The sequence below is a fragment of the Cydia strobilella genome, chromosome 18 (genome assembly GCF_947568885.1).
Source record: "Cydia strobilella chromosome 18, ilCydStro3.1, whole genome shotgun sequence".
In the NCBI taxonomy this organism is placed as follows: domain Eukaryota; kingdom Metazoa; phylum Arthropoda; class Insecta; order Lepidoptera; family Tortricidae; genus Cydia; species Cydia strobilella.
This window is the reverse complement of record NC_086058.1, coordinates 11,325,886-11,353,246: the sequence shown is the minus strand read 5'-3', so window position 1 is coordinate 11,353,246 and position 27,361 is coordinate 11,325,886. Positions and strand designations below refer to the sequence as shown.

Here is a 27,361-nt window from a genome sequence, read left to right as displayed (position 1 = left end):
ATTCTTTGGTAAAATCTAATAAATACTTTATCCCTTATAGATCATCTGAAGAAGCCCTCGACGTACTGCTAAAGTTTTTGGAGTTCGACTCGCGGGAGTCCATCCGTAACCAACTGGTGACCAAGTTCGACTTTGTGATGCGCCAGTTCACAAAGGAGCTCACCGTCATTGAGGATACTTTTACGGTAAGCAGGGTACTTATTTTGGAGTTCGACACGCGGGAGTCCATCCGTAACCAACTGGTGACCAAGTTCGACTTTGTGATGCGCCAGTTCACAAAGGAGCTCACCGTCATTGAGGACACCTTTACGGTAAGCAGGTAGTGTTATGTAGGTACTCATTTTTAGGGTTCCGTACTCAAAGGGTAAAACCGGGATCCTAGTGAAAGCTAGACAGTTGTTTTTTTTTTAAATACATTTCACTCACGTTTCGCATAAAAAAATACATTGTTAAAAATTGTGTTATGTACGGAACCCTTGGAACGCGAGTCCGACTCGCACTTAGCCGGTTTTTTAAAGTAAGTAATATTATTACATTTATTACCCATCCGGACATATTGCAGAAATAATGCAAAAAATACTTTGTAGTTAGATAAGTTATACTTACTATGTTCTGTTTTTTCATTCCGTAGACTAAAACGACATTTCATGTGGTACTAAGAAATGTCATCTCATACACATGAAACGTCATTTTAGTCTACGGAATGAAAAAACAGACCTTAATGAAAAACAAAAAAAGATTTATTTTAATTGGGTATTGGAATGTGAAACTGGCTGGAGTGCATTAAGGACTCGAGTTTGCAATATTCTTACCCCCGGAGTTACACACAATGTTTTTTATCACACTTGCGTAGAAGAAACTTAAATACGGTGACATTTCAAACGTTAGTCCGCCATATTGTCATTTGTTTACAGGTTAAGACATCGACGGCACGTAAAACTCATTTTTTACCTTGAATTTTAACAAGTATTTTACTTAGAACCTACATGGTTCATATGAGTTAATAACATAATAAATAAATAAACTATAAGTCCCGTGGGAGAAAAATGGTCTTTCACTCCCGCTGCACATGCGTGAAATAGCACGCTTAACGAGCAAGTGATGAAAACCTATGAAATTGATTATACTTACATAAATAAAGGCAGGTTTTTCGTTATCTTACCTATGTCGCAAAGTGTAAAACATTACCTATAATTTTCTAGCGGTTCCGCAAGAATCCTCCTTTACTACGGAACCACCCGCCTAATGCTGGCGCCATCTACTGGGCACGAGCATTATTCAACAAAATGAAGCGACCAATCATGAAGTTCCAAACGGTAAGTCACGTGATAAAGCTCAAACAGTAGGTCATATTCGACTCACATGTTGCCAACGTCCATACCACGTTGAAAACACCGGTTCTCGTCCGATCACCGAAGTTAAGCAACGTCGGGCGTAGTCAGTACTTGGATGGGTGACCGCTTGGGAACACTACGTGTCGTTGGCTTTTTTGCTTTTTATTACTTTTTTATTTAAAGAAACAATTTTTGTATAGGCTGATATGTATAATGATGATTTTACCATTTTTCATAAAACTTCATATTTTGGTTTTAGGTCCCCGAATTAAATGAATGCGAACAAAAAAAGGAAGCATTTCTTCAATACAAAAACATGTCTAAAGTCATTAAAGACTATGAGAACGGGAAATATAAGGAATGGGTTTCTATCTCTTCAACTTTTGTCGACAATGTCATGAAGAAAAACATTCTAAAAGTTGAATTCAAGAAGGAAGAAGGTAGGATATTGACTCTTGTAGTTTTAATTTTGTATTCTTGTTTTTTTTAATTACTTTATATACGTATTTTTACGTATTATACAACAATCATATCTTTTCAAGCGGATTACTTTAAAAAAATAGGTAAGTTCTATTCGTACCATTTCCATCTTATGATTATCACTATCATCTATCATCAATAATTATAACTAAGTTGAGAAAGTAATCTAAATAATTTACTGATAAAATATAATTCTTAGAACCTACGCCATCTGGCGCACCAGGAATGAAACTGACAGCGGCGGGCCGAGCCCATGTCAAAAAGAAACAGTCCAGCCTGGAATTACGACCGGCAGATGTCGTTAACAAGCAAATCGCTGAAAAACGGAAGAGAGATAAAGCCCGTAAGTCACAAAAATATTTATTATAAATAATGATGAAGAAAAAGAAAAAAAAAATTGTATAAATTTAAATCGGTAAAACAATAACAAACATAATTTTTCGTCTCCAATATATTTTCTTCCGTATTTCACGACTATCAATAGAGGACGCTAGTAGTATCAAATTTTTTATAGAAAACATTATTATTTGTTTACTTGGATGCATTTCTGTCTCGTAAAATTACACGGATATTTCTTATTTATCAGTTTTCGTGTTGAATTTTGAACAGTTTTAGCTCTAAGTACTCTGATCTTTATGTTCTGTAAGTAACCTTGTGTTAGCCCAAAATTTAAAAAAAAAACGAAATTAAAAGTGAATGGTCATGAACGCATGAAACTCATAAAAATGTCTCAAAATTATTTTTTAACAAATAAATAATTTGGACAATCAGGATTGTGTTATTTTAATTCGTTTAATCATACTACATTTTGTTTGTTAGTTTGTGGATTGTTTTGATAGATGGCATTAGTAGTCTCAGATTTTTAGGTTTTATTTCGCCATATCGCCATTCGCCATTGTCATATAAATCTAATCATTAGCAAACAGTTTCTAGTTATTAATAACAAAATTATAAATTATATTATTTGATGATAAATAACAAGCTTCGCTTTATTGACGTTATATTATCTTATTTATCTTAATTGTAAATAATTGTAATTATCTAACTAGCTGTAATCTTACTAGATGGCACTAGTAGTCCTAGATTGTTCTGTTAGATTTGGGCATTACGACGTAGTTTATAATATAAAACTGCTTATAATTTAAAGAAATCAGTAACAGACACTCTTGTTCTAATTTACAGTAATGCTAATGAGGTTACCCGGCCAACATTATGAAAATGTCAGATCGCCGAGCTCTGTCTCACTACTTGCAAAAGAAGGATTGGTAATTGATATATATTTTACTTATTATTCTACGACTACACTACGCACTTAAAAAAATGTGTCTTAAATAATGTTAACAGTGTAACATTTTTCAGACTGTTTTTTTGAATCAAAATAGTTACAACACTCAACAACACTATAGATTTCTAAATGTCAGTAGTTGACATTAACAATAACAGATGGCGCTACTGGTCTGTCCACGGCCAACAGCGGCGCTAACATTTTACACCAAAATATATGTAAATGAGAAGTTATCCTCATAACAGATGGATGTGACCTGGCGAGACTTGACCGTGCACAAGCTAGTACAAGAGTACGACCTGGAGTTCCATACTCAGCTGGACAAGGACCTGTTCCTGTTGATACGCGAGGCTGAATTGATGGAGCAGCTGGGTTAGTAATAGTTGGTAATAGCCTGTTAAACATGTTTGAATAGTGTGTATTGCAATGCAATGTAGCATAACAAGTTTAATCATTAATATGTTTAGAATTGAACTCAAAAAAATTGTCATTGGTTATCATTTGTGTCTGCAAATAATCTACGTGCTGTGCAATAAATATTAATGAAGTAAACGCTGAAATCGATTTCATTACGACAAGAAGAGGAGAACATTCGATGTCATTAGCAGGACGAAGACGAAGTTTGTTGCATCTTAGCTCCTCGATTACCTCCTACCAGGAATACCAGCGGTGAAATAGGGGGTATTCAGGAGGTGGCGTCGCCAGGGGCGTCGCTCTTGCAGAGGCTTCGCGCTTTTTTTTTACTTAGTTCAAAAAACATGGGACATTTAGATCTGCCACCCGTAACCTCACAATTGTAAAGGCCGCCGGTGCGTGTAATTCTACTATATTTGGACGCAAAAAAAAACCTAGCATCAAGTAACTTTCACTCTTCCAAGCAAGGTTTACGTTAATTTCTATCGGCTCGCTTGCATCCATAATCTTGACTTGGGAGTGACGTTTGAATGGTTAAAAGGCGTCTGGGTAGTCAAAACTTGGTGCAAAAGTTGTATCTTAGATTTCCTATTTGTGTAACAAGTGGCTCTTTCAGGTTTTGACCTCCCGTCCAACATACGCGACGTGTCAATGCAGAAAGCTCGCATCTACTACGAATTGGAAGCCCTTACTGAGGTCATATCCATGTACAACAAAACTACGTCATCCCTTAGTCTCTCGGAGACGTTTCTCATGAAGCGTCATCTGTTGGAAATGGAGCGACACGTGTTGCCGGGTTTGACTAGGCTCAATTGGAATGCGCTGGGAATTAATGATTATATTAAGGACATTAGTAAAGGTAAATTGAACGTTATCCCTCCTTCTTGTTATATGTAGGTAGATATATATTACAAGAAGTAAGTACCTAATTTACTACTTGTCAGGAAACGTTACTTACGAGGTGCCATCTACTGGTATTGAAAAACATATTTTACAGTTTCAAATTCAACTGAAAGCGCTGGTGATTAAAATAAATATTATGATTATTATAAATCAATAAAAGCAGATACGAAATTTCATACTCACATTCGCCAACGTCCATACCACGTTGAACACACCGGTTCTCGTCCGATCACCGAAGTTAAGCAACGTCGGGCGCGGTCAGTACTTGGATGGGTGACCGCCTGGGAACACCGCGTGTCGTTGGCTTTTTGCTTTTTTTTACATTTATTTTTTCCAGGTGAAAAGTCATTGAAAGCTGTCTACCAACAGTTGAAGATGGTTGAAAAAGAGATTGTATTTCTGATGCAGCAGTTAGAGATGTTTGATTTATTCCCGGTACTCAAGCCTAAGAATTATGTTGATCCGGTGACGAAACAGCCAGATGACACGTGGCTATTTCCTTGCAAGGTAATTCATGATCCATAAAATTAAGTACCTACTTCTTTAAATTAAATTTTTCTTTAAATTTAATTTTAGTTTAAATTCGATTACCTACTTCTTTGGCTTTTTCGGTATTTCAATGTAAGATATTTTTATGTGTTGATAAGTGTCTACTGTCTTTAAAGTTTGTTGAGTTTGTTACAAACCTGACGCGAATCTAACGGATGATGATTGATGTGCATACTTTGCTAGTGTTACAGCATGATGAAGTGATGTTCTACTTTTAATTGGCATAATAAAATTATATATCAACATACAACAACGTTTTTTTTTTGGAGTAAATTCTGCAGCAAAGTAGGCGCACGGTATCTATGTTTTTTTGGCTCAAAAATACTTATACAGTGTGGCTAAAAAATATTGCATTCCCGTTGGCAGGCAGGTTTTTGGGATTATACTGAGCAACTTTAACTATGGGACCAACCACGAAATCGCGATAAAAAAAATGTACCCTCCTATAGAAAATAGACCAGCCAAAATGTATAAAACAGCCAATTTTTTTTTAAGTTGCTCAGTATAATCCCAAAACCTCCCTGGCAACGGTGTATATTAATGATTTGTATCTCTGCACAGACATACTTCGTGGAAGTGTCTCACGAGCGACTGGAGCGCGTCGCCCAGCTATCACGGATCTACGACCGCATCGGGCCCATACTCATGAAGCTAGAGTACCTGATACTGGGCTCCAGCACCGGCAAGTCCGACGTGATGGTCCAGTACTATGAGTACTGGGAGAAGTACATCTTTAAGGGGCTCGTTAAGTAAGTATTACCTATTGGACAATGATCGCATCGAGCCCATACTTATGAAGCTAGAGTACCTGATACTGGGCTCCAGCACCGGCAAGTCCGACGTCATGGTCCAATACTAGGGGAAGTACAATCTTCAAGAAGCTTGTGAAGTACGTAGTTTTACCTACTTCGGTAGTATACAGTCATATGATAGAGAATTCATTTATATTACTTCGTAAAGACGGGCCTTACGGGCACTACAAAGTGGGCCACTTCGTTGGTGCGCATCAAGCGTAAGTTCGCTCAGCCAAAAATAATAAATGCGATTGACCAATATGAATGAAGATTGCGCCGTATATTTTGCGATACTTAACTAAAGTTGTTTCCAAATCAGTTAACACAAAACATATTTATTTATGTCAACATATATTTCTTCATATTATTAAATTCTAGGCTTACCCTCGAGAATCTGGAAAGTTTCCAACAGCAGCTTAGCGACAAATTCCCTATGTTCCAAGTGGACGCCATGCTAGTCCCGCCGGACATCACTATGCGACCCACTCCGCCTGAAGTCTGCAACATAGTAGGCCACGACATCAGACATTTCTTCAATAGGTAACCATAATGTATCATTATTTCAAACTTTCGCTTGCCAACGTCCATACCACGTTGAACACACCGGTTCTCGTCCGATCACCGAAGTTAAGCAACGTCGGGCGCGGTCAGTACTTGGATGGGTGACCGCCTGGGAACACCGCGTGTCGTTGGCTTTTTTGCTTTTTACGTATATAATTTATGGATTTCCATTCTAAAAATAAGTGGTTGTCGTATGAGCCGATATCATATCTTAAAGAATTTCGATCCTCTGAACCTTGATAATCCAAACCCTATGTTATCAGAGTTGTTCGTCAAATTTTAATATACTTTACTGTTTTTATATAAAAAGTGTTGTTTTTGTTTTAATCGAAGTTCTACGGTATCATTAAATATTAATTAAAAATTGTTTTCTTCTTCGTTTCTAGGTTAACATCGTTTCCCCGCTGGATGAAGAAGACCTGCCTGCCATGTGCGCCCCAACAAATAAAGGAAGCCACAGGGAACGAGTTCTACGTGTTTTCGTTCTTTGAGGACATTCTGAGGGTGATCTCGGTCAACGACATCACCCTTCTTATACAAGACACGATCTATCGGTTGACGCAGGACATTAATACTTATATACAGAAGTAAGGATTTACAAATTTGTAGATTTCTTTAGCACTCTTTACAAGAAACTAAAGTGCAAGTTTATTTGTATAAAGATTACCATCTATCAAATCTATCTATCACAAGCATTTAGACTTTTTCTTTAGTGTATCGGTATTTTTGAATCCTATCCTATTCGTATATATAATAACTTTCCTATCCGCAATTACATCTACCTTGTGTCCTTAATTTTATTATTTAACAGGTGGCATAAATACCAGCACCTCTGGGCGTATGATAAGAACTTATCCTGCGAAAAATACATACAAAAACACGAACAAATACAAAAATACGACGAAAAATTCTTTTTCTTCGAAGACATTATAGCGGATTTAGACGCGCATGTCAAATTTGTTGATATCGGTGCTATAAGAGTTAATTTGAGACCCATTATACGACAAATACAAGATCACGCATTAGAGTGGAAACAATGTTTGGGGAACAGTATTGCGACGAAAACTAGAATGAATATGCAAGACTTAAAGAATCAAATCGAGGTTAGTTGCGAGCACATACGGTATTGGTAAAAGTTTTATTAGGGAACGTCATGTCGTTACTTAATTCACACATAGGTATTTAATAATAATCTAATTTTATACTTTAATTTAATGTGTTAAGAAATTTCAGCTTCATATTCGCCAACGTCCATACCACGTTGAATACACCGGTTCTCGTCCGATCACCGAAGTTAAGCAACGTCGGGCGCGGTCAGTACTTGGATGGGTGACCGCCTGGGAACACCGCGTGTCGTTGGCTTTTTGCTTTTATTATCAGTTTGTAATTTTTTTTTCAGACTTTCCGTATGACGATGAACATGAACATTAAGGGTCTAGAAGATTTTAAGTTGGTGATGGCCACTATTGCCATGGTACAACAGTATACCATCACGGCCGAAGTCAAGTATAGAGGAATGCAGGATATTTTTAATATGCTGAGACAGCATGGGATAGATGTAAGCCAAACTATATTCTGTTTTTTTATTCCGTAGATTAAAATGACATTTCATGTGGTACTAAGAAATGTCATGTCTTACATATGAAACGTCATTTTAGTCTACGGAATAAAAAAACAGACCTTACTTAATCTACTTTTATCCTTAAATTAATCAAAATTCTTAATTAAGCTTCCGCCGAAGAAATACATAAAAAATTTCATGCCTAAGTCGATTTACGTACTTTTTCTAACTTGGTTATGGCCTATGTTTCTAACTTTCCGAGAGAAAAACGAAATTGAAACTGAATCTGTGTATGACCCAGGTATCAGACGAGGACCTCCAATTCGCCAAAAGCCTCCAAGCATCATGGGGCACGCTGTACCAAACGTCCCTCTTCCGCGGCAACACTCTTGAACAGACCAAGGAAAAGTTTTCCAAACTGAACGTTATAGAGATCGCCAACTTCCTGAAAGAGCTCGACGATTTCGTGGAAAAGTTCGATGCTGAGGGACCGGCGACCGTGGGGGAGGATATGGACAGGGGACTGCTGCTTATGGAGGTATGGTATTCGAATATCTTCAGTCATTATAGAAATCAGATTTTTGAAATAAACTCTATATCTAATTGGTTTAAATATTGATCAACAAATCGCCTCAATGTTTAAATAGGTACTAGTATTTTTCATTCGATTGTAGTTTAGTAGTTTCATAAATTCATAAGTCATCATCATAACACTAACACTTGCATTGAGACGATAATTAATACGAACGCAAGTACATGCTTCATTTTGAGAGAGTTGGCGTGTGGCAATCGGGGCTCTCTTTCTCTTTCTCGGAGCTCCCAGGTAAATTGTAAATTATTGGACAGTTAGCATCCCTGGGGTAGCATCAACAGAACCATGGGCCAAGAGTAATATGTCAAGCACAAATAGTTTAAAGAATACAGATTATGTACAACTCTGATTCAAATCATCTGCTTGTACCCGAGTTGTTTTACATATAGAGCCATATATTTTTTCGTAATAAGAGAATGAGAGAGCTACTATTGATACACCAAGCAAGTTTGCCTCTCTATCGTCTTCGAGGTCTGCTGTGACGAGACTCCGTCTTGTTGAAACCCATACGATGGTTGTCTTTGTTTCTATTTTGAAACCATTCCAGCTGATTGAGATAAGACAGAAAGAGCCTTTACTCAACAGTGGTACACTGAACACTAGGTATAATGTGTATGTCATCGATTTGACTTTCTATACCTTTATGCTACAGGAGTACACAAAACACTTCGACGAGCTAGACGGCAGAAAGAAAGCGCTACAGGCGGCAGAACAGTTGTTCGACAATCCCCTTGCAGACTTCTCCAACTACAACCGAGCCAAGACAGACTTCCAGTACATGGACCAGGTACTTGCTGAACTGTTTGGATCTACTCGGTCATTAAAAAGTTTAAGTTCACTGTATCACTTTAGGAAATCAATATTTGCCACAACGTCGAGTTTTCAACAAATCTACTCAACTTGCTTGTTCAATACGATCGCATGTTTTTGATTTTATTTTAATAACAAAACTTCCGTGAGACACAGACATATTCAACATATTAATAACGGGTCACTCACGTATTTTAAGTCGAAAAACGCTCGACATGTTTCACTCCGTACCGAGGAGCGTCATCAGGAGCTTGCGTTGACGGTGACGGACCGGCGCAGACTGCGGGCCGCAGCCCTCCGCGCCCGATGACTATGATGACGATGATGATGACGCTCCTCGGTACGGAGTGAAACATTTCGAGCGTTTTTCGACTTAAAATACGTGAGTGACCCGTTATTAATATGTTTAATATTAGATTTTATTTTCCATTATGACGACATTGCATTCGATGCGTTGTCATTGTGGCAGTATTTTTGGCGTCTTTTGTCATTGAGGAAGTAAATTCGTTATCGATCACAAAAATTACTCCTTCAGTCTATGTGTATCCGTCATGTTAGAGTTAGTCTTTAATTATATTCTTTGTTGATGGCAGGTGTACAAGATATACAAGGCGCAGAAGAACGCAAGGGAAATATGGGCAAAGACCCTCTGGGTTAATCTGAACCCCCAAGCCTTAGTCGACGGGATTGAACAGTTCTTTAAGGAGTACAGGTTCGATTTGTTCCCTTTAATTACGTAGTGAATAATCCCTTTAAAACTGCTTGACGCAGAATGTTTTATCTTTAGTGCAGTGGTTATCTACTAATACAATAATATGATAATAATTATTATGAATTCATGATGATGAGAAGATACATAAAACTGTCAAGATAACAAAGGCAGCCCCTAGAGCGGTAGAGCGGTGTGATGGCACTGGGAGTCATCATAATCACGGTGCTAAATAAAAACCAAAAAGGTCGATAATTTTAAGGGATTTGGGCTGCCGCTGCCTGACAATATGGTGCCTGCGCTTTATTTGAATGTCACATTTTTATCCAGGAAACTAGCCAAACCGGTGCGCCTCAGTCCCACGGGCCTCCAGCTGGACTTGAAGATGAAGCAGTTCAAAGGCGTCGTGCCGCTCATGGTGTCTCTCAAGAACGAAGCCATGCGCGAGCGGCATTGGAAGGAACTCATGCACAAGACTGGTATGCTCTTTACCTATGAATCCTTTAATGTTAACTTCACAGGAGCTCTGAGCAATTGTAGGGAAGCCCGCACTCAGAGCCGAGCTCGGTGAATGAACCTAGTTCCTCAAGTCGAAAGTGCAGTAAAAACTTATGTAAAACTAGCGCTCATGGGCAAAAATCGGGTAAATTGTAATACTACAGAATAGGCAATAGTACTAGCACTACTTTCAGAATTATCATTGTCTAACAAAACGGATATATGACAGCGGATTACAAGTGCGTCGCCAGTTGATGGGCTAGGGGAGGGGCAGTTCATATGGCCTATGGCCAAGGGGAGGGGCATAGGTACATCTAGTTAGAAATTTTGTTCTCTTACCTTATTAAGATACCTGTATTATATATTGTTAAATTTACAGCTAAGTTACGATGCCAAATATCGGCTTCTTAGCTTTTTCAGAAAACAGTGTTAAAGACATCACCAGATCACCACGTACCCACCACTTTTCTGGCAAGCCCCTTCTGTTTGTCGCTTCTAGACTGTGCGTCAACTACTTTTTAGAGCAGTCGACAAATATATATTTTGTTTAATCCTAAGCTCCTTACCTTGTGTTCGTTTTTTCAACACACAGGGCAAACATTCGACATGTCCCCCGAACGTTTCACCCTCGAGAACATGTTCGCTATGGAGCTCCACAAATACCAGGACGTGGCTGAAGAAATCGTCAACCACGCCATCAAGGCAAGTATCCTCATGTTCGTCTTAACACACAGGGCAAACGTTAGACGTCCCCCCGAACATTTCACACTAGAGAACATGTTCGCTATGGAGCTGCACAAGTACCAGAACGTGGCTGAAGAGATCGTCAACAACGCCATCAAGGCAAGTATAGTCCTATCGCTTTCTATGTCGGCGACCGCGACATGTGAACCCGTATGTTTAAACCGTAAAATTAGTTTAATGTTAGTATGATTCACGATTAGTATGATTCCGACAGTTTAAATTCGGTTATGGTCGTTGTCTGATATCATGTCATGAACCCTAATGCCTGGCTAGGCCGATCTTGCTCAGAAAATCTGGGATAAGTAGGTAGGGCACCACAGAAATTAAAGCAAAAAGTGGCCATATTTCCTTAAACAGTATCTATTTCATATCGTGTCTTTTATTTACAGGAGTTGGCCATAGAACGCGGAGTGAAGGACGTGCAAGAAACGTGGGCAAACATTCAGTTCACAGTGGCGCGCCATTGGAACCGGGGCGAGGATCGCGGTTACACGCTCAACCCTTGCGATGAAATCATTGTCAAAGTTGATGACGATTCCATGTCACTGCAGAGCATGGCTGCCTCACAGTAAGCGCCAATTGCACCAGTTGGTTAATTGTACAATTTTTACGCAATTTATTGTAAATTTAATGGTCATCAATTTTTTGGCAAAATTATTATAATTATTTTCCTAAGTTCCGATGTCCTTTTAAATGATTTAATGAAATAAAAAAAAACAAATTCAACTGTAAAAATACAAAAAAATACTAAAAATGACTGGGACACTGGGAGGATTCACCATTGGGCACCAACGTTGAACGGTGAAGTTAGGTTTCCCTAAATTATCTACCGTATGGATATCTTTAATTAGTTTACTTTTTTTTTACAGATTCATTGGTCCGTTTCTCTCAGTAGTACACACTTGGGAGCGGCGGCTGTCCACCATCTCCGAAGTGATAGAGGAATGGATGGCCACGCAGCGCAAGTGGCTATATCTGGAGGGCATCTTCGTTGGCGGCGACATCAGGCAACAGCTACCCGAGGAGGCGAAGAAATTTGACGACATTGACAAGGCGTTTAGGAAGGTAAGATCCTATCTCCGAGGTGATAGAGGAATGGATGGGCACGCAGCGCAAGTAGCTCTATCTGGAAGGCATCTTCGTTGGCGGCGACATTAGTCAATAACTACCGGAGGAGGCGAAGAAATTTAACGACATTGACAAGGCGTTTAGGAAGGTAAGGTTAGGACCTTACCTTCCTAAACGCCTTGTCAATGTCGTTAAATTTCTTCGAGATAGGTCTCAGAGGTGATAGAGGAATGGATGGCCACGCAGCGCAAGTGGCTCTATCTAGAGGGCATCTTCGTTGGTGGCGACATCAGGCAACAACTACCGGAGGAGGCTAAGAAGTTTGACGATGTTGACAAGGCGTTTAGGAAGGTAAGATCCTATCTCCGAGGTGATAGAGGAATGGATGGCCACGCAGCGCATGTGGCTCTATCTAGAGGGCATCTTCCATCCATAGAGATGTGCCCCTTACTTTTATCTTTAATAAAAACACAATGGAATCGTAAAAAAATATAGGTAATAAATACTGTAAATAATTTAGTATTCGATATAGGTTGTTAATTGCAGAGAAATTGGCCTAAGAAGTTATAATGAATTGAATATTTTTTTTAAATCTGCCGTTCAGGCAACTTGGTAGACTGGGTTAGCAAACACACGTATGATTGGGATAGCGGTATGTTTATTGTTTATGTATACATATACCTATGTATAATGTGTATTTTATATATATGTGTATATAGGTTTATTTATGTATATGTTTATAGTTTATGCGGAGTAGGTAGTACTGTTTTTTTTTTTACTTATTTTATTGCTCAAGTCTTACTTTATGTGTATTCAAAATTCTCATATTTATTGCTATATTTTGTTCATATTAGAATAGAATAGAATAGAATGAGATTTTATTCGTAAGCGCAAACAAACAAGACATTAGATAATATAAAGAAAACATAAAATAAGACGAATCCTATGAAGTATTAAATTGTCTTTCACCTGTTAGTGTTTGATCCTTTCGCATTTTCTCAAAGGTTAGAATATCCCTTTTAGGGATAAGTTCGCCTTTGTACGTAACATTTTTGTTTTGTCCGTTTTATGCAAGCCTGTTTATGTGCAATAGTGACATACATACATTACATATAATCCCAAAAAATATGCTTAGAATTTAGGTTGAAGAAAAAAAAATTATAACTACTAAAAAATATTAAAACGGTCATAAAACTCATAAACTAGGGAAGATATTTATAAACAGTTCTTACACGGTTGTCTCGTAGAAATATATTTTTTTTTGTTTTTTTACGAACCTGTTTTGTTTGCTTACCTGTCGCCTGCGAACGCCGCCAACGGCACTGGTTTTGATAAAATTTTAATAACTTAATTATTTTATAACACGTTAGAGTCGGACAAAGCATGGCATTTGCAATGAATTAAAGTTGGTGCAAAGTTAGCTAAGACGGTGTTTTGTTTTTACTAGAATGACATTTATTTTCCTGTAGTAGATTCTCACAACAGCGTGCTAGCACTGCTATAGTTTAAAAACTTAACTAAATCCCCTCTTGAATGTGTAAGTTTTCGAAAAAACGTATGGTTTGCAAACACATTGTTTGCTTGTTTTTCAAGTTTGGTTTGGTTATTTCTGTCCACTTGATTGATTGATTAATGTAATATTGTATAAGATATTTATATCTTGTCAATTTCGTATTTTTTGCGTCATTAAATTTGCTGAACTTGGTACAGAACGACCACTGCATTGCATATCCAAACGAAAAGAGTTGTGTAATTTATACTAGACATGAGTAGTTCGCGAATGAAAGATTCAAATTAAGTACTTCACTTAATGTCACTCTTTCCTTCACTAGTTCAGTTCGGATTTATTTAGTTCTTTACTTCAGAAGTTCAATTTAATTATCTTTTCATTTACTTACTCATTCGCTTAGTGAGTGACAAGGACGCCACGTTTAAACCTTCGATTCAAAAATTCATTTATTTGAGTTATTCATATTGAATGAAATTATCAATCGAATCCTTCATTCAACTCAATATATCCGCGAATGAGAAATAGAAAACCAGTACTGTTGATATAGATGGATCTTTTGAGTTACTGAACTAGTGACTAAAAGAGTGAAGTACTTCACAGCGTATGAAAGATGCATATCAATCTTTTCTTTTTAGTGACACATTTTGCGCATGACTAATTTATACTAATATTTCCAGGAGCAAAATTTTATACACCCATAAGTTATAATAATATAATTAACTTATGAGTGTAATAATTAACTAACCAAAAATCACGCATTACAGTTGACCAGTTAAATCAACAGACACCTTAAATTAATTTATGCGTTTCTTTGCTAACTGTGACACTCGCAAGAAGGGCTATCTTATATAGTAAAGTTTTTTACCAAACATACCACATTAATTAAATTTTATTTTCAATGATACACCTTTTAGTGTTAAAAAAACCAGGCAAACCAGCCACTCAGACAGCGACAGTACCCCACGCCTCCCTCCGAAGAGGGAAGTGAACGATCATCGATGGCTAATGACCAAACAGTCATTTGCCTTTCTCACGCTCAGGGCACCGCGCCACATCTCATCTTCGTGGATGGGGTCAGCTCACGTATTGTGATAGCCTGGTGAAGAGCTTACTATAGAAATGATCCTATGAAGTAAGGTCTTGTCGCAAATTTGCGCGCCGAGGAGGGTCATGAATCCGAGAAAAATCTTAACACCGCGAAGTAGGATTCGTCGCGGACGGAACAGCGACATCTTCCGTGAAATTGGGTAAACGCTTTATCGCGGCGCGAAGTCCCCACGTGGGTCTATATTTACTCGCCAGCACAGAAAAACGTAGCTGATATCGTTTGATAAACGTATTAAGGTATTAAATATCGACACGAACAAAATGCCAAAAATATGTATACACGACTTTAATGCTCTGTTACATTAAGGTATAGTGTCTACATATTTTAGGCACCACTGTGCGTATCAATATTTAATACCTTGACTGTACACGTGGTACACGCCTTATTAACACATTATACGTGCCTGTCGAAAACATTAAAAAAAGTCTTCTGTACTATAAAAAAAAACATAAAAGCAACTTACCTATATTTACCTACCTTTAATTTTGCTATTTTGTTAGCAAGTTATTTGTGACATTATCATCTATCTATACATATAATAAAGCGGAAGAGGGTCGAAAGTCTGTACATGGAAGATATTCGAAAAAAAATTGGCTGGGGATACTTAGAATCGATAACAGAACACATTCCAACAGTTTTTAGAATTTTTGTCTGTTTATCTGTTTGTCTGTTTATCTGTTTGTCTGTTTATTTGACCGCGCAACTAATGAAAACGGCTGAACGGGTTTTGATGCAAACTTTACTAATCTGTCGAAAAAATCCACGGCCAGGTTATAGGCTATAAAATTTGAGAAATTTTACCCCTAAGGGGGTTAAAAAGGGGATGTAAGTTTGTATGGGGTTCAAGATTTATTTTAAGCTAGCAATTTGAAACTTCGTAAGAAGATATATTATTGAAATACAAGAAAACTAATTTCAGCGTTTTTGAAAATTCATCCCCTAAGGAGGTGAAATAGAGGTTGAAAGTTTGTATGGAGATCAATTTTTTTTTGAGTGCGTTACTTGAAACTTTGTATAATGGGCATATTATTATAAAACAGGAAAAGTGATTTTAGCGTTTTCAAGAATTCATCCCCTAACAGGGTTAAAAGGGGGTTGAAAGTTTGAATCCATTACAAATGCTTTGAAACTTCTTAGAAAGGTATGATAGACGATTACAAAAAAACTAATTTTGACGTTTTTGGAAATTTAACCCCACAGGGGGTTGAAAAGGGGATGAAAGTTTGTCTTGGGGTGCAAATTTAATTTTAAGCTAGGAACTTAAAACTTTGCAAAACGTTATTATATTAAAAGCAAGAAAATTACTTTCAGCGTTTTTAAAAATTCATCCCCCTGGTGGTGAAAAAGGGGTTAAAAACTTTATCTTGATAACTATATCATTTTAGCTACTAGGCCAAGTTAGGTATCGTTTTTGTATAAATCGGGTATGGCGAATTCATTTATGATATCAAAATGATATTCCCGAGTGAAAACACAAAAAATATGAAAAAACTTTTTTTAATTTCTCTTTACGCTTAAACCGCTAAACCGATTTAGATAAAATTTGGTATAGAGATAGTTTGAGTCCCGTGGAAGAACATAGGGTAGTTTTTAACCAAAAAATGGAGACTGCGTTTGCATGGAGAAGCGGCCGTGCCCTTTCCTCTTAATAATGGTCACGAAGGTGGGTACTTTAAAAAAAACATTTTTCAGTAAATGTCAAACGATTTGGCACTTAAACGCGTTACCATGCCTTCCCGAAAAAAATCGAATCTTTCGCGAAAGTCTCGCAATGTATTGCGGCCACAAGGGGCACGGTCTCAGGAGTCTAAGAAAAACCACGGTAAGAGACTCAGTGGCGCTCTAGCCAGGCAGGTCGCTTTGCTTTCGGCTGAAACGGCAAGCCAGCGCGAGTTCGATTGTGATCCCAAATACATCGTACGTAATACATATGTAGGCGCAGATCCTGAAGGAGTGTGGCGCCGGAGAAGCCGTGTTCATCCCGCGTATCCCCCTCATTCCGAGTAACTTCCCGTTCCGCTTCAAGCGCCTACAGGTCCCGTGAGCGTCTGCTTCGCTATGACCATCAACAAGTCGTAGGGGCAGATGCATTTCCCACTCCGAAAACAAAAAAAAGGGGCAGACGCTGCCCGCCGCCGGCGTCATGCTTAGACTGATTTGACTGGAGGACCGATTTGGATGACATGATTTTGATGGGAACACCCAAATATTCCGAAATACGTTTTTCCGATTTTTATAACCACGACTTTCATAATCCCGATTATTTATAAGTCCGAAATATCAAAATTACGATTTTTAAAAACACGATGGAATAAAATCACGAATGTGCTATTTCCGAAAACTTAAAATCCGATTGTCACTTGACAGAAAGCTTAAAGTTCCGATTTTACATTTTTCCGAAAATATTTTTTTTTTCGAATTCCTAAATTCCGAAAAATCATTGTCCGATCGGAAATAAAATAATTTGGTATTCAGAAATTCGGTTTTTTACAAGATCGGAAAAATGAAATCCGTGATATTCAAATGAAGACGACGTTTTAGTAATTATTACGGGTACCTGTCGTGCCGCATCATGTTAAATTCGGCATAAAATATTTTTGGCATAAAAATTCGGCATAAATAAATTAGACAGAACTGCGAACCTGCGAACCCGAACTGTTGCCAGAAGTGGGTTAGGTTAGGTTAGAATTGCGACCCCCAAGAAAACGAACTGTTGCCAGAAAAGTGGGTTAGGTTGGGTTTGAACTGCGACCCCCAAGAAAACGAACTGTTGCCAGAAAAGTGGAAATTTAAAAATTGGGATATTTAAAATAGGAATCACGTTAATTCGGAATAAGGGCAATTCCGAATTCGTGATTTTGAAAATCGTAAATGTTAAATTCGGTGTTTGCTACCCTCGGAATTGTTATAGTCGGAATTATGTAGTTCGGAATTTACAATATTCGGCTTTTTGGGTTTTCGGAAATATAAATCTTCGTGATTTTCATCATTCGTAATTATGACAGTCGGAATTTTGATGGGTCGAGCATTTAAAAATCGGAATGATAAAATTCGACATTCTAAAATTCGGAATAAAATTTTTCGGAATTATGTAGTGTACCCGATTTGCATGGTACAGTCAAGGACGTAAAAATACAAAAATGGTACTGTATCGTTCGATATACACCTACTACTCTATGCCGTTTAAAACACGTCAAAAATTTGAATAAGGGCAAAAAAAAAAAAACATTTTGGAGTGTAATTTTATTTAGTGGTAGCAAAGAGGATATAATATTATAGAGCGGTACTGTCATAGTAAATTTTGTAACCACAGTAAATTCACTGCCATCTATCGACACACTTTAAAACTAAAAATGAAGATTTATTAAAATACGATCAAATGTATTTAAATATGGATAAATGATTTTTTTTTATTTGCATTAATTATTTTTATTATTTTGACCCATGTTCTTTCACTGATATGCGTTAAAATTGTTAAATAATAACTAAAGAAACCGTTAACGCCCTCTATACGAGAGTAGGCAAAAGGTAGTAGCGACATCTGATCGAGAATTAAATTTTCGTGATTTTCGAGGCACGTTTTTTCCTTAGACTGTATCCATCTATTACGGAGTTATATCTATCTTTGGTGGTAGGTACCTAATTGTAAAATATTTTATCTGGACTACAGTCCTCTAGCGTATCCATCTGTCAACTTTACTTTAAGTTCTGTCTCCAGGGGACAGGGAGATAAATTAGGGGTGAATTAGCCGCTTACCGACACAGACCGAATTCCACGCAGGCGAAGCCGCGGGCACAGCTAGTTATCTATAAAAGGGGACCTTATTGACTATTGTTGATGGCGCTTCCGCCATTATAAGCGCCATCGACAATGAAATGAATACTCTTTTTCATAGAACGATTTTTTGTGGTTTATACAGAACTTTAACTGTACTTTTTTTCGAAAATCCATCAACTTTTGGGTTATTTCTACTCAGAATCACGATGACTCGATTTAAAAACAAAAAAAATATGTCCCCAAAAATGACAGTTTTTAACGTATTTTATTTTCACATACGTTTTGTATGGACCGTTATAAAACTGACACCCAAAATTTGTATGAAAAACTGGGGACACTTTTTTCTCTGTCTCATTCGATAGTACTCGTTATTCTGAGTCTAAGTGACCCAAAAGTTGATGGTTTTTCGAAAAAATTAAATGGTAAGTACCATTTTTTCTGAAAACCCCCATAAACCATTACACACATATAAAGGTTAAGTGATATTTTCGTTAATGTACAGATCATGCTGGACACTGCGAAGAGGCTGAATGTCGTGGACTGTTGCTGTATCTCAGGACGTCTAGAAGAGTTCATTAATCTGGGACTAGGGCTGCAAAAGTAAGACTCCTAAATGGACAGAAAAGTTTGTTACTTAGTAAATACTATCCCCCTTTGTTTATAAACGCTAAATGCGCCACAACCCTAGTGTTAGTTCCGAGTCAAGTCCTTTGAGTCCTCTGCTTAAAGACTCGACTCAGTTTTTCAGACTAGTCATTAAGTAGAAAGCAAATGTCGTGTCTTACAGCTAGGGACCTAAAGAACCTGGCCGAGGACCGAGACAACTGGCGCATACTCCACCGACAAGAGCCATCATGCTTTTAAATTATGATAATGATGATTAAGTAAAAACTTGAGTTGTTCTTTGAGTCTTTTGTGAAGACTTGACTCCTTTAAAGATCTCTTAAATTATGTAAAAAAAAAACTTAAACGCATTGTCAATCAATCATTTATTTATTTCTTTGAATGCGGTACAATAATAAGATGTAATAAAACAATTTTGTTCAGCACATCCTGGCTAAGTGCCTACTATTGTCTCCATACGAAATTCATGGGTTAGGTACATATCATTTAAAAACGTCTATTTTCCTTAGTGTTCATTTAGCTAGAAAAAAACCTACAAAAAAATTGTTGAGGTCTTTATCCGAAGGCTCGAAGCTTTTAAAGTTGCGCTTAAAAGACTCAATAAAGGACTCCGACTTAAAAGACTCAATAAAGGACTTCGACTTAAAAGACTCGGAAGTTTTTTAATCTCAGTCGCATAAAAACGACTCAAGTTCTTCAAATTGAGACTCAAAAGACTCGAGTTCCTACCAGCACGACATGCGACACAAGCCTCAACAAATTAAGACAAACGATTGTTAGCAATTTAATTTAATTTAATTGCTTAGCGCATTCATGGCTAATATTTATTAAAAAAATTAAGTTTGAAGTTCAATGAGTTTCTTTGTCTTGTCTATGTCTCTTCCGCGTCCCTTTTACCGTTTGCTACGCGTCCACTAAGCGGCTCTACTTGAGGACTCACTAAATATGTACTGTTGGTCAGATGCCAGAAGTCGCTGAACGACTACCTGGACTCCAAGCGGCGGATATTTCCGCGGTTCTTCTTCATCTCCACCGACGAGCTGCTCTCGATCCTCGGCAGCAGCGAGTGCACCTGTGTGCAGGAGCATATGATAAAGGTGTGTGTTTCTAGCTTAAAAGCAGAACAACTAAAATCAGAAGGAGATTATGGAATCTCCGGCCACATATTATGTTAGTTCTATTTATAATACTGAGTTCTTACTACGAGAAGGTTTATGTCCAAATGCAGGGATGAGTGATGGATGACGATGGCCCATCCCTTGAAACGTGTAGACGTTAAGTAGTTATTAGTAAGTGTTACTAATAAACTACTCTAGTACTTACGTTAACAGAATCCCTGTATAATTCGCTCCCAATACAATAGAATACAAGTTTCACTAAGTCGGGCAAAACAAACGAAGCATGTATACAGTACAGCGGTACCTACCCTCTTTTCTCGAAGCCATTCGCGGCATTTTTAACCCCCCTTCTGACTGCGTTATGGATAATGCTATACGCAAGTTCTGAGAAGTTCCAGTTCCCGTTCAATAAACTGTTCAATATTATTGCAGATGTTCGACAATATAAAAGCCCTGGACTTGTACGTGGACCACACTAATCGCCCCGTCGCGGCCAAGATGATATCTGCTGAAGAGGAGGTTTTTACAATAACAATTTTATACTTTAGAGTTGATCAAAGATGCCTAGTCTTACTAAGATGGCATATTCGTATTCGCCTCGCCGGGCTTGGTCTTCTTTTATGATATACTCACCCAAAGCAGAGGGGTACACTAATGTGTTTCAAAAAATTTATGGTTATTTTGTGTTTGACGTTATAGATAATGGAGTTCCGTAGCGTTGTGTATACCGAGGGCCGCGTCGAGGACTGGATGAACCTCGTGCTCTGCGAGATGCGGCGCACCAACAAGTTCATCACCAAGAAGGCAATCTTCTACTACGGGAGGAACTGGCGCGTGCCCAGGTACGTCTATAACTACGCTATCGCTTGTGGTTACGACGTCAATGGTAAACAATGAACAACTACAGAGGATCTACCGCGAAAACCGAAGTTCGCAAATTGGAATAAAAGAGAAGATGTAGATGTAGGGACGCCCGGCCGGAAGCAGGCGGGCAATAAAAGAGAAAGACGCCTGCAGTTTGCGAACTTCGGTGTTCGCGGTAGGCCTTCTGATGGTAGGTTTCCAAATAGTTGTAAAAATCTCGGAAAATTTCACAGGGATTTCCAATACTAAAAGGTAAGAATTAAGTTTCTTAAATTAGTTTCGCAATTTTGGAAACTTTCCACATCACATCAGCACAGGCACCAGCATCAGATCAAGCACATCAGTAGTCGGTGGTTGGTAAACAATGCATGTAACCCGCCTGATATGGAGTAGTTATATGGACAAGCGATGTCACTTATGCGGTGCTGACCCTTTTAAGATGAATCCTCCACAACTATGTCTAACATTCGCGAAGTCGCGCCGCGATTCACGCACATAGTTTGGAGGGGCCTATAGAAAATTTTGACAAAAGAGTGCGTATGTGCCGGCAAAGCCTAGGAGGACATTTGCCTGATGTATTATTCCACAAATAACCCTATTTTATGTATTTCAAGATTTTATATACAAATGTATTATAACGAAAAAAGATGTGTTTTTCATCAATTTCAAATCTTGCGTCCTTTTTGGGACACCCGATATAACAGTGACCACACGCAAAACAGACTGCTTTACTTTCCTACCAATTTCATTTATCTCAACAGGACGGAATGGATTTTGGAGTACCAGGGCATGGTGTGTCTTGCAGCCAATGGTGTTTGGTGGACGGCGGAGACCGAGGAGACCTTCATCCGCATCCGCAAGGGCAACAAGAGGGCTATGAAGGAGCATCTGCAGGAGCAGAATGAGCAGCTTGATGGGCTGGTTGTGAAAGTGAGACAAGGTCAGTTTTTTTACTGTGTACGTACCATGTCAAGAAATCTTTTCGCTGGTCTTCCAAACCTGTTGATTGCAACATTAGTCCGCTGTTCGCGAGCGCGAGCAAGTTTACCTTCTAAAACTAGCGCACTCGGGGCGAATGCCAGGTTTGGGTGCACTTCTAGATATACCTATAGATAGAATACAATATCATACAGTGCATATGCAGACTAAAACGAAAGTCGTTAAATTTAATGCAGTTTTAGGTTTTACCACCTTCGTTGATGACGGTGATGATGAAAAACAAAAGATACTTTTTTCCAGTTTTGCTTAAAATTCTTATAGGTACTTAATTAAATGTATTTTCAAAGTGAACCCACAATTCATCAATATGTTATCCTCAGATTTGGCGTCAAACGACCGGCTGAAGTTCAGAACAATAGCGACCATCGACGTACACGCGCGAGACATTATCGAGAGCTTCGTGCGGGACAACGTGACAGAGGCCGCCGAGTTCGAGTGGGAGAGCCAGCTGCGATTCTACTGGCTGAAGAGGGACGACAATCTGTGGATTCGACAGTGCACTGGTTTGTTTAAATCTGTTGAAAATGTAGATTGTATACATTCGTACATGCATCTTGAAATTTTATCCTTTAACAAACAAGCAGCCTCGAGGAAGCTTATTTGAAGTTAGATATTTTTCTTGCTACTCATAATCCAATAAGTATTCCGGGAAATACCGATGCAAAACCTGCTTGGAAACCTTAATTCGTGCATGAATACGATGACGTTGCTTAGACGTGATTCAATGCGGCACTTTAAACTGATGACGGCGTTTTAATTCACCGATGAGTATAGGTAATGTAACGCAGCGTACTACGTAGGCGAACGACACGCGAACACGAAGCGCGGGGAGAATAAATATTTTGATTCCTATAGTGTCCTACGTAGGCGATCTCGTTGCGAACGCGAACGCCGTGGCCCCACCGCGCTGCGCCGCTTCGCGTTCGCGAGTTGTTCGCTTACGTAAGACGCAGCGTAAATGTAAATAATGCTTTATGCGAGCAGTGCCTTTACTGAACTAGTACTAAGCTACTTTTTAACCGACTTCAATTTCATAGAAGGAGTAGGTTCTGTATTCGGTTGTGGCTATTTTTTTTTAATGTATGTTCACCGATTATTCCGAGACCTGTGGTCCGATGTTCGTACCATATTAATCTGGTTCTGATCTGATGATGGGATCCCTGAGGAATTGAGGGAACTCCTCAATTTTTAAAGGCACATGTATGGTGATTTGGGTGTTTTCATAAGCAACTTGAGCATTTTCTCTCGAAAACGACCAATTTGATGATGTGGACATGATGATGATGATTGTTTTGAAGATAGTGATGATGATTTTTTTAATGTAGGATGTTTAGCGATTACTCCGAGACCCGTGGTCCGACTTGAACAATTCTTTTTTTGTTTGAAAGGAACTACCATAAAGGTGGTCCCACATTAATCTGGTGCTGTTCTGATGATGGGATCCATGAGGAATTGAGGGAACTCCTCAATTTTTAAAGGCACATGTATGGTGATTTGGTCGTTTTCTTAAGCAACTTGAGCATTTTTTCTCGAAAACCACCAATTTGATGAAGTGGAGCTGATGATGATGATTGTTTTGATGATAATGATTTCAGCGATTACTCCGGCACCCATGATCCGATTTGAGTTATTCTTTTTCTGTTTGAAAGAAGTTACCTCTCCAAGGTGTTTTCGTAATATTTTTGGTTTTGATCTGATGATGGAATCCGTGAGGAATTGAGGGAACTCCTCAATTTTTAAAGGCACGTGTATGGTAATTTCGGTGTGTTCTAAAGTAACAAGCATTTCCTCCCCAAAACCACCAATTTGATGTAGTGCAACTGTAGCCTAACCACGAGTTTGACACTAAATATTCTTCGTAACTTACTTTGTACACTAATATGCCAGTACGAGCGAGATGCACAAACAGTAAGTTACGCACACGATAGCGAATATATCAATGTCAAACTCGTGGTAAGGCTACTGATAACTTCCCTCGTATGTGTATTATGATTTTTGATGTAGGTAGTGTTGGAAACAACCAAAGAGACTGAGAGGTGAAGGTAGAGGGTATTAGTGTTTGGGGGGTTTGAGGTTGGGGGTTGAGGGGAGGTGAGTTGATGGGTCGGGGACTGAGGGGTTGGGAGTTAAGGGATTGGGGGTTAGGGTTAGGAGTTAAGGGGTCTGGGGTTAGGGGTCGGGGAATGGCGGTTGAAGGGTTGGTGGATTAGGGTCGAGGGGTTCAGTGATCAGGGGTTGATGCGCTGTGAGGTTGAGTGATCGGGGGGGTTTGAGGGATTGGGTCAGTGGCGGGGCGGAGAATGGATTTAGTGACAGGAATGATTTCCCAGACGGACTTGAGGAAAATTCTGATTATTTAAAATAAAGTTTACGAATTTACAGTTAAACATGATTATGTTTTTCATTCATATGTCACGCTCTTAACAATGTCTTAAAACTAAAAATGGAAAAATAAAAACTTATAAAAAAAAGATAAACCGACTTCAAAAAGGATAAAATAAAATATTATCCTTTTTAGGGTTCCGTGTTTAAGTATATGCGTTACCAACTGATATGTTTGAAGTCGGTGCCAAGCCAAGTACTCAAAGTAGTAACAATACCAGTCAAAAATAATCAGCTTTATGACGTGAGTGACCCGTTATTAATATATTTAATAATCAGCTTTATGTCTATAAATCCCATTACAACTGTACAAATATTATAAACGTGAAAGCAATTATGTCTGCCTCTTTGTTACCTTTTCATGGCTAAACAACTGAACCGCTTTAGCTGAAATTTTGCATGAAGGTTCCTTGAATTGTTTTATATTTTGAAATGTAGTCCTCTGGATAAGCGACAGAAAATAACTCAGTCCCAATCCCACACTTGCGTGCTATGACTGTTCAAGAATTAGTAAGAAATGCTCTTTAAAAAAATACGACGTATTAGATTTACACTAACGTGCCGACAAGCATGGTACGAAGAAGCAACCGTGTGTTCTGTTCTGAGGTGTACAGAAAGTTCGTTTATTGTCGTCGTGTAACGCTGCGTCTTACATAGGCGAACACTCGCGAACGCGAAGCGAAGCGACACGGCACGGCGCGGCCGGCTCAAGGCGTTCGCGTTCGCAACGAGATCGCCCACGTAGGACATTTCTATATAGATATCAAAGGATTATTTAAGGCGCCGTGCCCCGCCGCTTCGCATTCGCGTGTTGTTCGCCTACGTAGTACGCTGCGTTAGGTAATCAAACGTACATACTTATATAGCCGCATCTTTATCGAATTGCAACAAAATCACTATGATTATATGGTTTAAAATTTGGCTTGGCACCGACTTCAAACATATCAGTTGGTAACGCATATACTTAAACACGGAACCCTAAAAAGGATAATATTTTATTTCATCCTTTTTGAAGTCGGTTTATCTTTTTTTTATAAAAGTTTTTATAATCTTTATCATGCTTCTTACCTAATTTTTAACACGTTCAGGAGTGTTCGAGTACGGCTACGAGTATATGGGGCTGAACGGTCGGCTAGTGATCACGCCGCTCACGGACCGTATCTACCTCACCATCACGCAGGCCCTCACTATGCAACTGGGCGGCGCTCCCGCAGGTACGACTATTACAGGTCCCATTATACCAGTGTGAAACTATCCGGATCTAAATCCAGATCCGATGGTTCTACCTTACAAATCGGTTCCAGAAGTTCCGGATTGTAAATCCGGGTAAGGATCTCCTACAAAAATCTTAATTTGACACTAGTGAGTCACTTTTCGCATCACAAACATTAAATTACATATTACTCGGAATGTCTATCCCTTAAAGAAAAAAAGGTAACAGGACTGAGGACCATATTAGTTTGCGTTTCATAATCTATTTTCTTTCCAGGCCCTGCCGGCACAGGGAAGACGGAGACGACCAAGGATCTGGCCAAAGCTCTGGGGCTCCTGTGCGTGGTCACCAACTGCGGGGAGGGCATGGACTTCCGCGCCGTGGGGCAGATCCTCGCCGGGCTGTGCCAGTGCGGCGCGTGGGGATGTTTCGATGAATTTAACAGGTCTTTTAACTTTTAACAAAGCCTTGGGGATTCTCTCCGTGGTTCTAAATTCGGGGAGGGCATGGACTTGACAGTCATGTCACCATAAGTCTAAAATTGGTGATCTAATTTTGTATTTGTGGACGCTAGATGAGATTGACGCCAATTTAATTAGTGATCAAATTATCAATTTGATTGACCCGTCTGGACGCCAACTTATTGCAACGATGTACTTACTTGTTCCCAGGATCGACATTTCGGTGCTGTCTGTCATATCCACGCAGCTGCAGTGCATCAGAAGCGCCTTACTCATGAAGCTCAAACGATTCACGGTGAGTATATCTACTTGTGTTCTTTAGTGCTCAAAAAAAGTCATATGTGCCATTTTCAATCAAAAGGGTACTTATTGTCGGTTGTCAATAAGGCGCTATTTTCATACAGCTTCAATTTGAAATCAACCTTATTGACAAGCGACAATGTGGTACCTTTTGGTTGAAAATGTCACATATTTATACATTAGCTTCTCTAAAAGATACACTGATCCTGTCTTATGACAAGCGACTCTAGCGAAATTATAACAATAAATACGAGTCCGTATTTATTCCGCAACTTTGCAGCGTTGAAAAATTCTTTCGGCGTGATGTTTTATTTTTATCCATAAACTCATGAATAAATTAGTACTACCTATCACTTCAATCTGATTACAAATTTCCGATTTTACGTAGCCAAAGTCCATACCACGTTGAACACACCGGTTCTCGTCCGATCACCGGTCGGGCGCGGTCAGTACTTGGATGGGTGACCGCCTGGGAACACTGCGTGTCGTTGGCTTTTTGATTTTTAGGGTTTCGTACCCAAAGGGTAAAAACAGGACCCAGCTACTTACTACGACTTACTAAGACTTCGCTATCCGTCCGACTGTCTGCAGGCTGTATCTCATGAACCGTGATAGAAATTTTCATAGATGATGTATTTCTGTTGCTTTTATTGCGGCTACAGAATACTAAAAACAGAATAAAAAAATATTTGTCCCATACAA

General features: G+C 38.8%; 1 protein-coding gene and 5 non-coding genes across 6 annotated transcripts in view; 5 read left to right on the top strand and 1 right to left on the bottom strand.

Annotated features, from left to right (window-relative positions):
• Positions 1-27,361, top strand: part of LOC134749674 (dynein axonemal heavy chain 10) — a 76,658-nt gene that overhangs the window by 12,314 nt on the left and 36,983 nt on the right. The window contains exons 18-46 of the mRNA XM_063684692.1: positions 41-185; positions 1,203-1,316; positions 1,594-1,774; positions 2,014-2,157; positions 2,997-3,079; positions 3,345-3,471; positions 4,130-4,372; positions 4,754-4,923; positions 5,527-5,714; positions 6,138-6,299; positions 6,707-6,907; positions 7,132-7,423; positions 7,720-7,878; positions 8,183-8,419; positions 9,126-9,260; positions 9,877-9,995; positions 10,323-10,471; positions 11,083-11,192; positions 11,624-11,802; positions 12,104-12,299; positions 19,201-19,298; positions 20,284-20,419; positions 20,873-20,959; positions 21,140-21,282; positions 22,066-22,244; positions 22,624-22,806; positions 25,774-25,899; positions 26,175-26,343; positions 26,570-26,654. Coding sequence (XP_063540762.1) covers positions 41-185; positions 1,203-1,316; positions 1,594-1,774; positions 2,014-2,157; positions 2,997-3,079; positions 3,345-3,471; positions 4,130-4,372; positions 4,754-4,923; positions 5,527-5,714; positions 6,138-6,299; positions 6,707-6,907; positions 7,132-7,423; positions 7,720-7,878; positions 8,183-8,419; positions 9,126-9,260; positions 9,877-9,995; positions 10,323-10,471; positions 11,083-11,192; positions 11,624-11,802; positions 12,104-12,299; positions 19,201-19,298; positions 20,284-20,419; positions 20,873-20,959; positions 21,140-21,282; positions 22,066-22,244; positions 22,624-22,806; positions 25,774-25,899; positions 26,175-26,343; positions 26,570-26,654 — 4,540 coding nt within the window. The remainder of the gene's footprint in view (positions 1-40; positions 186-1,202; positions 1,317-1,593; positions 1,775-2,013; positions 2,158-2,996; positions 3,080-3,344; positions 3,472-4,129; positions 4,373-4,753; positions 4,924-5,526; positions 5,715-6,137; positions 6,300-6,706; positions 6,908-7,131; positions 7,424-7,719; positions 7,879-8,182; positions 8,420-9,125; positions 9,261-9,876; positions 9,996-10,322; positions 10,472-11,082; positions 11,193-11,623; positions 11,803-12,103; positions 12,300-19,200; positions 19,299-20,283; positions 20,420-20,872; positions 20,960-21,139; positions 21,283-22,065; positions 22,245-22,623; positions 22,807-25,773; positions 25,900-26,174; positions 26,344-26,569; positions 26,655-27,361) is intronic.
• LOC134749788 (5S ribosomal RNA) lies at positions 1,368-1,486 on the top strand. Its single transcript, XR_010128513.1, has one exon. It is a non-coding gene; the product is annotated as a 5S ribosomal RNA (ribosomal RNA).
• LOC134749799 (5S ribosomal RNA) lies at positions 4,604-4,722 on the top strand. Its single transcript, XR_010128523.1, has one exon. It is a non-coding gene; the product is annotated as a 5S ribosomal RNA (ribosomal RNA).
• LOC134749798 (5S ribosomal RNA) lies at positions 6,336-6,454 on the top strand. Its single transcript, XR_010128522.1, has one exon. It is a non-coding gene; the product is annotated as a 5S ribosomal RNA (ribosomal RNA).
• Positions 7,564-7,682, top strand: LOC134749796 (5S ribosomal RNA). The gene has a single exon (XR_010128520.1). It is a non-coding gene; the product is annotated as a 5S ribosomal RNA (ribosomal RNA).
• On the bottom strand, positions 14,750-14,954 carry LOC134749791 (small nucleolar RNA U3). The gene has a single exon (XR_010128515.1). It is a non-coding gene; the product is annotated as a small nucleolar RNA U3 (small nucleolar RNA).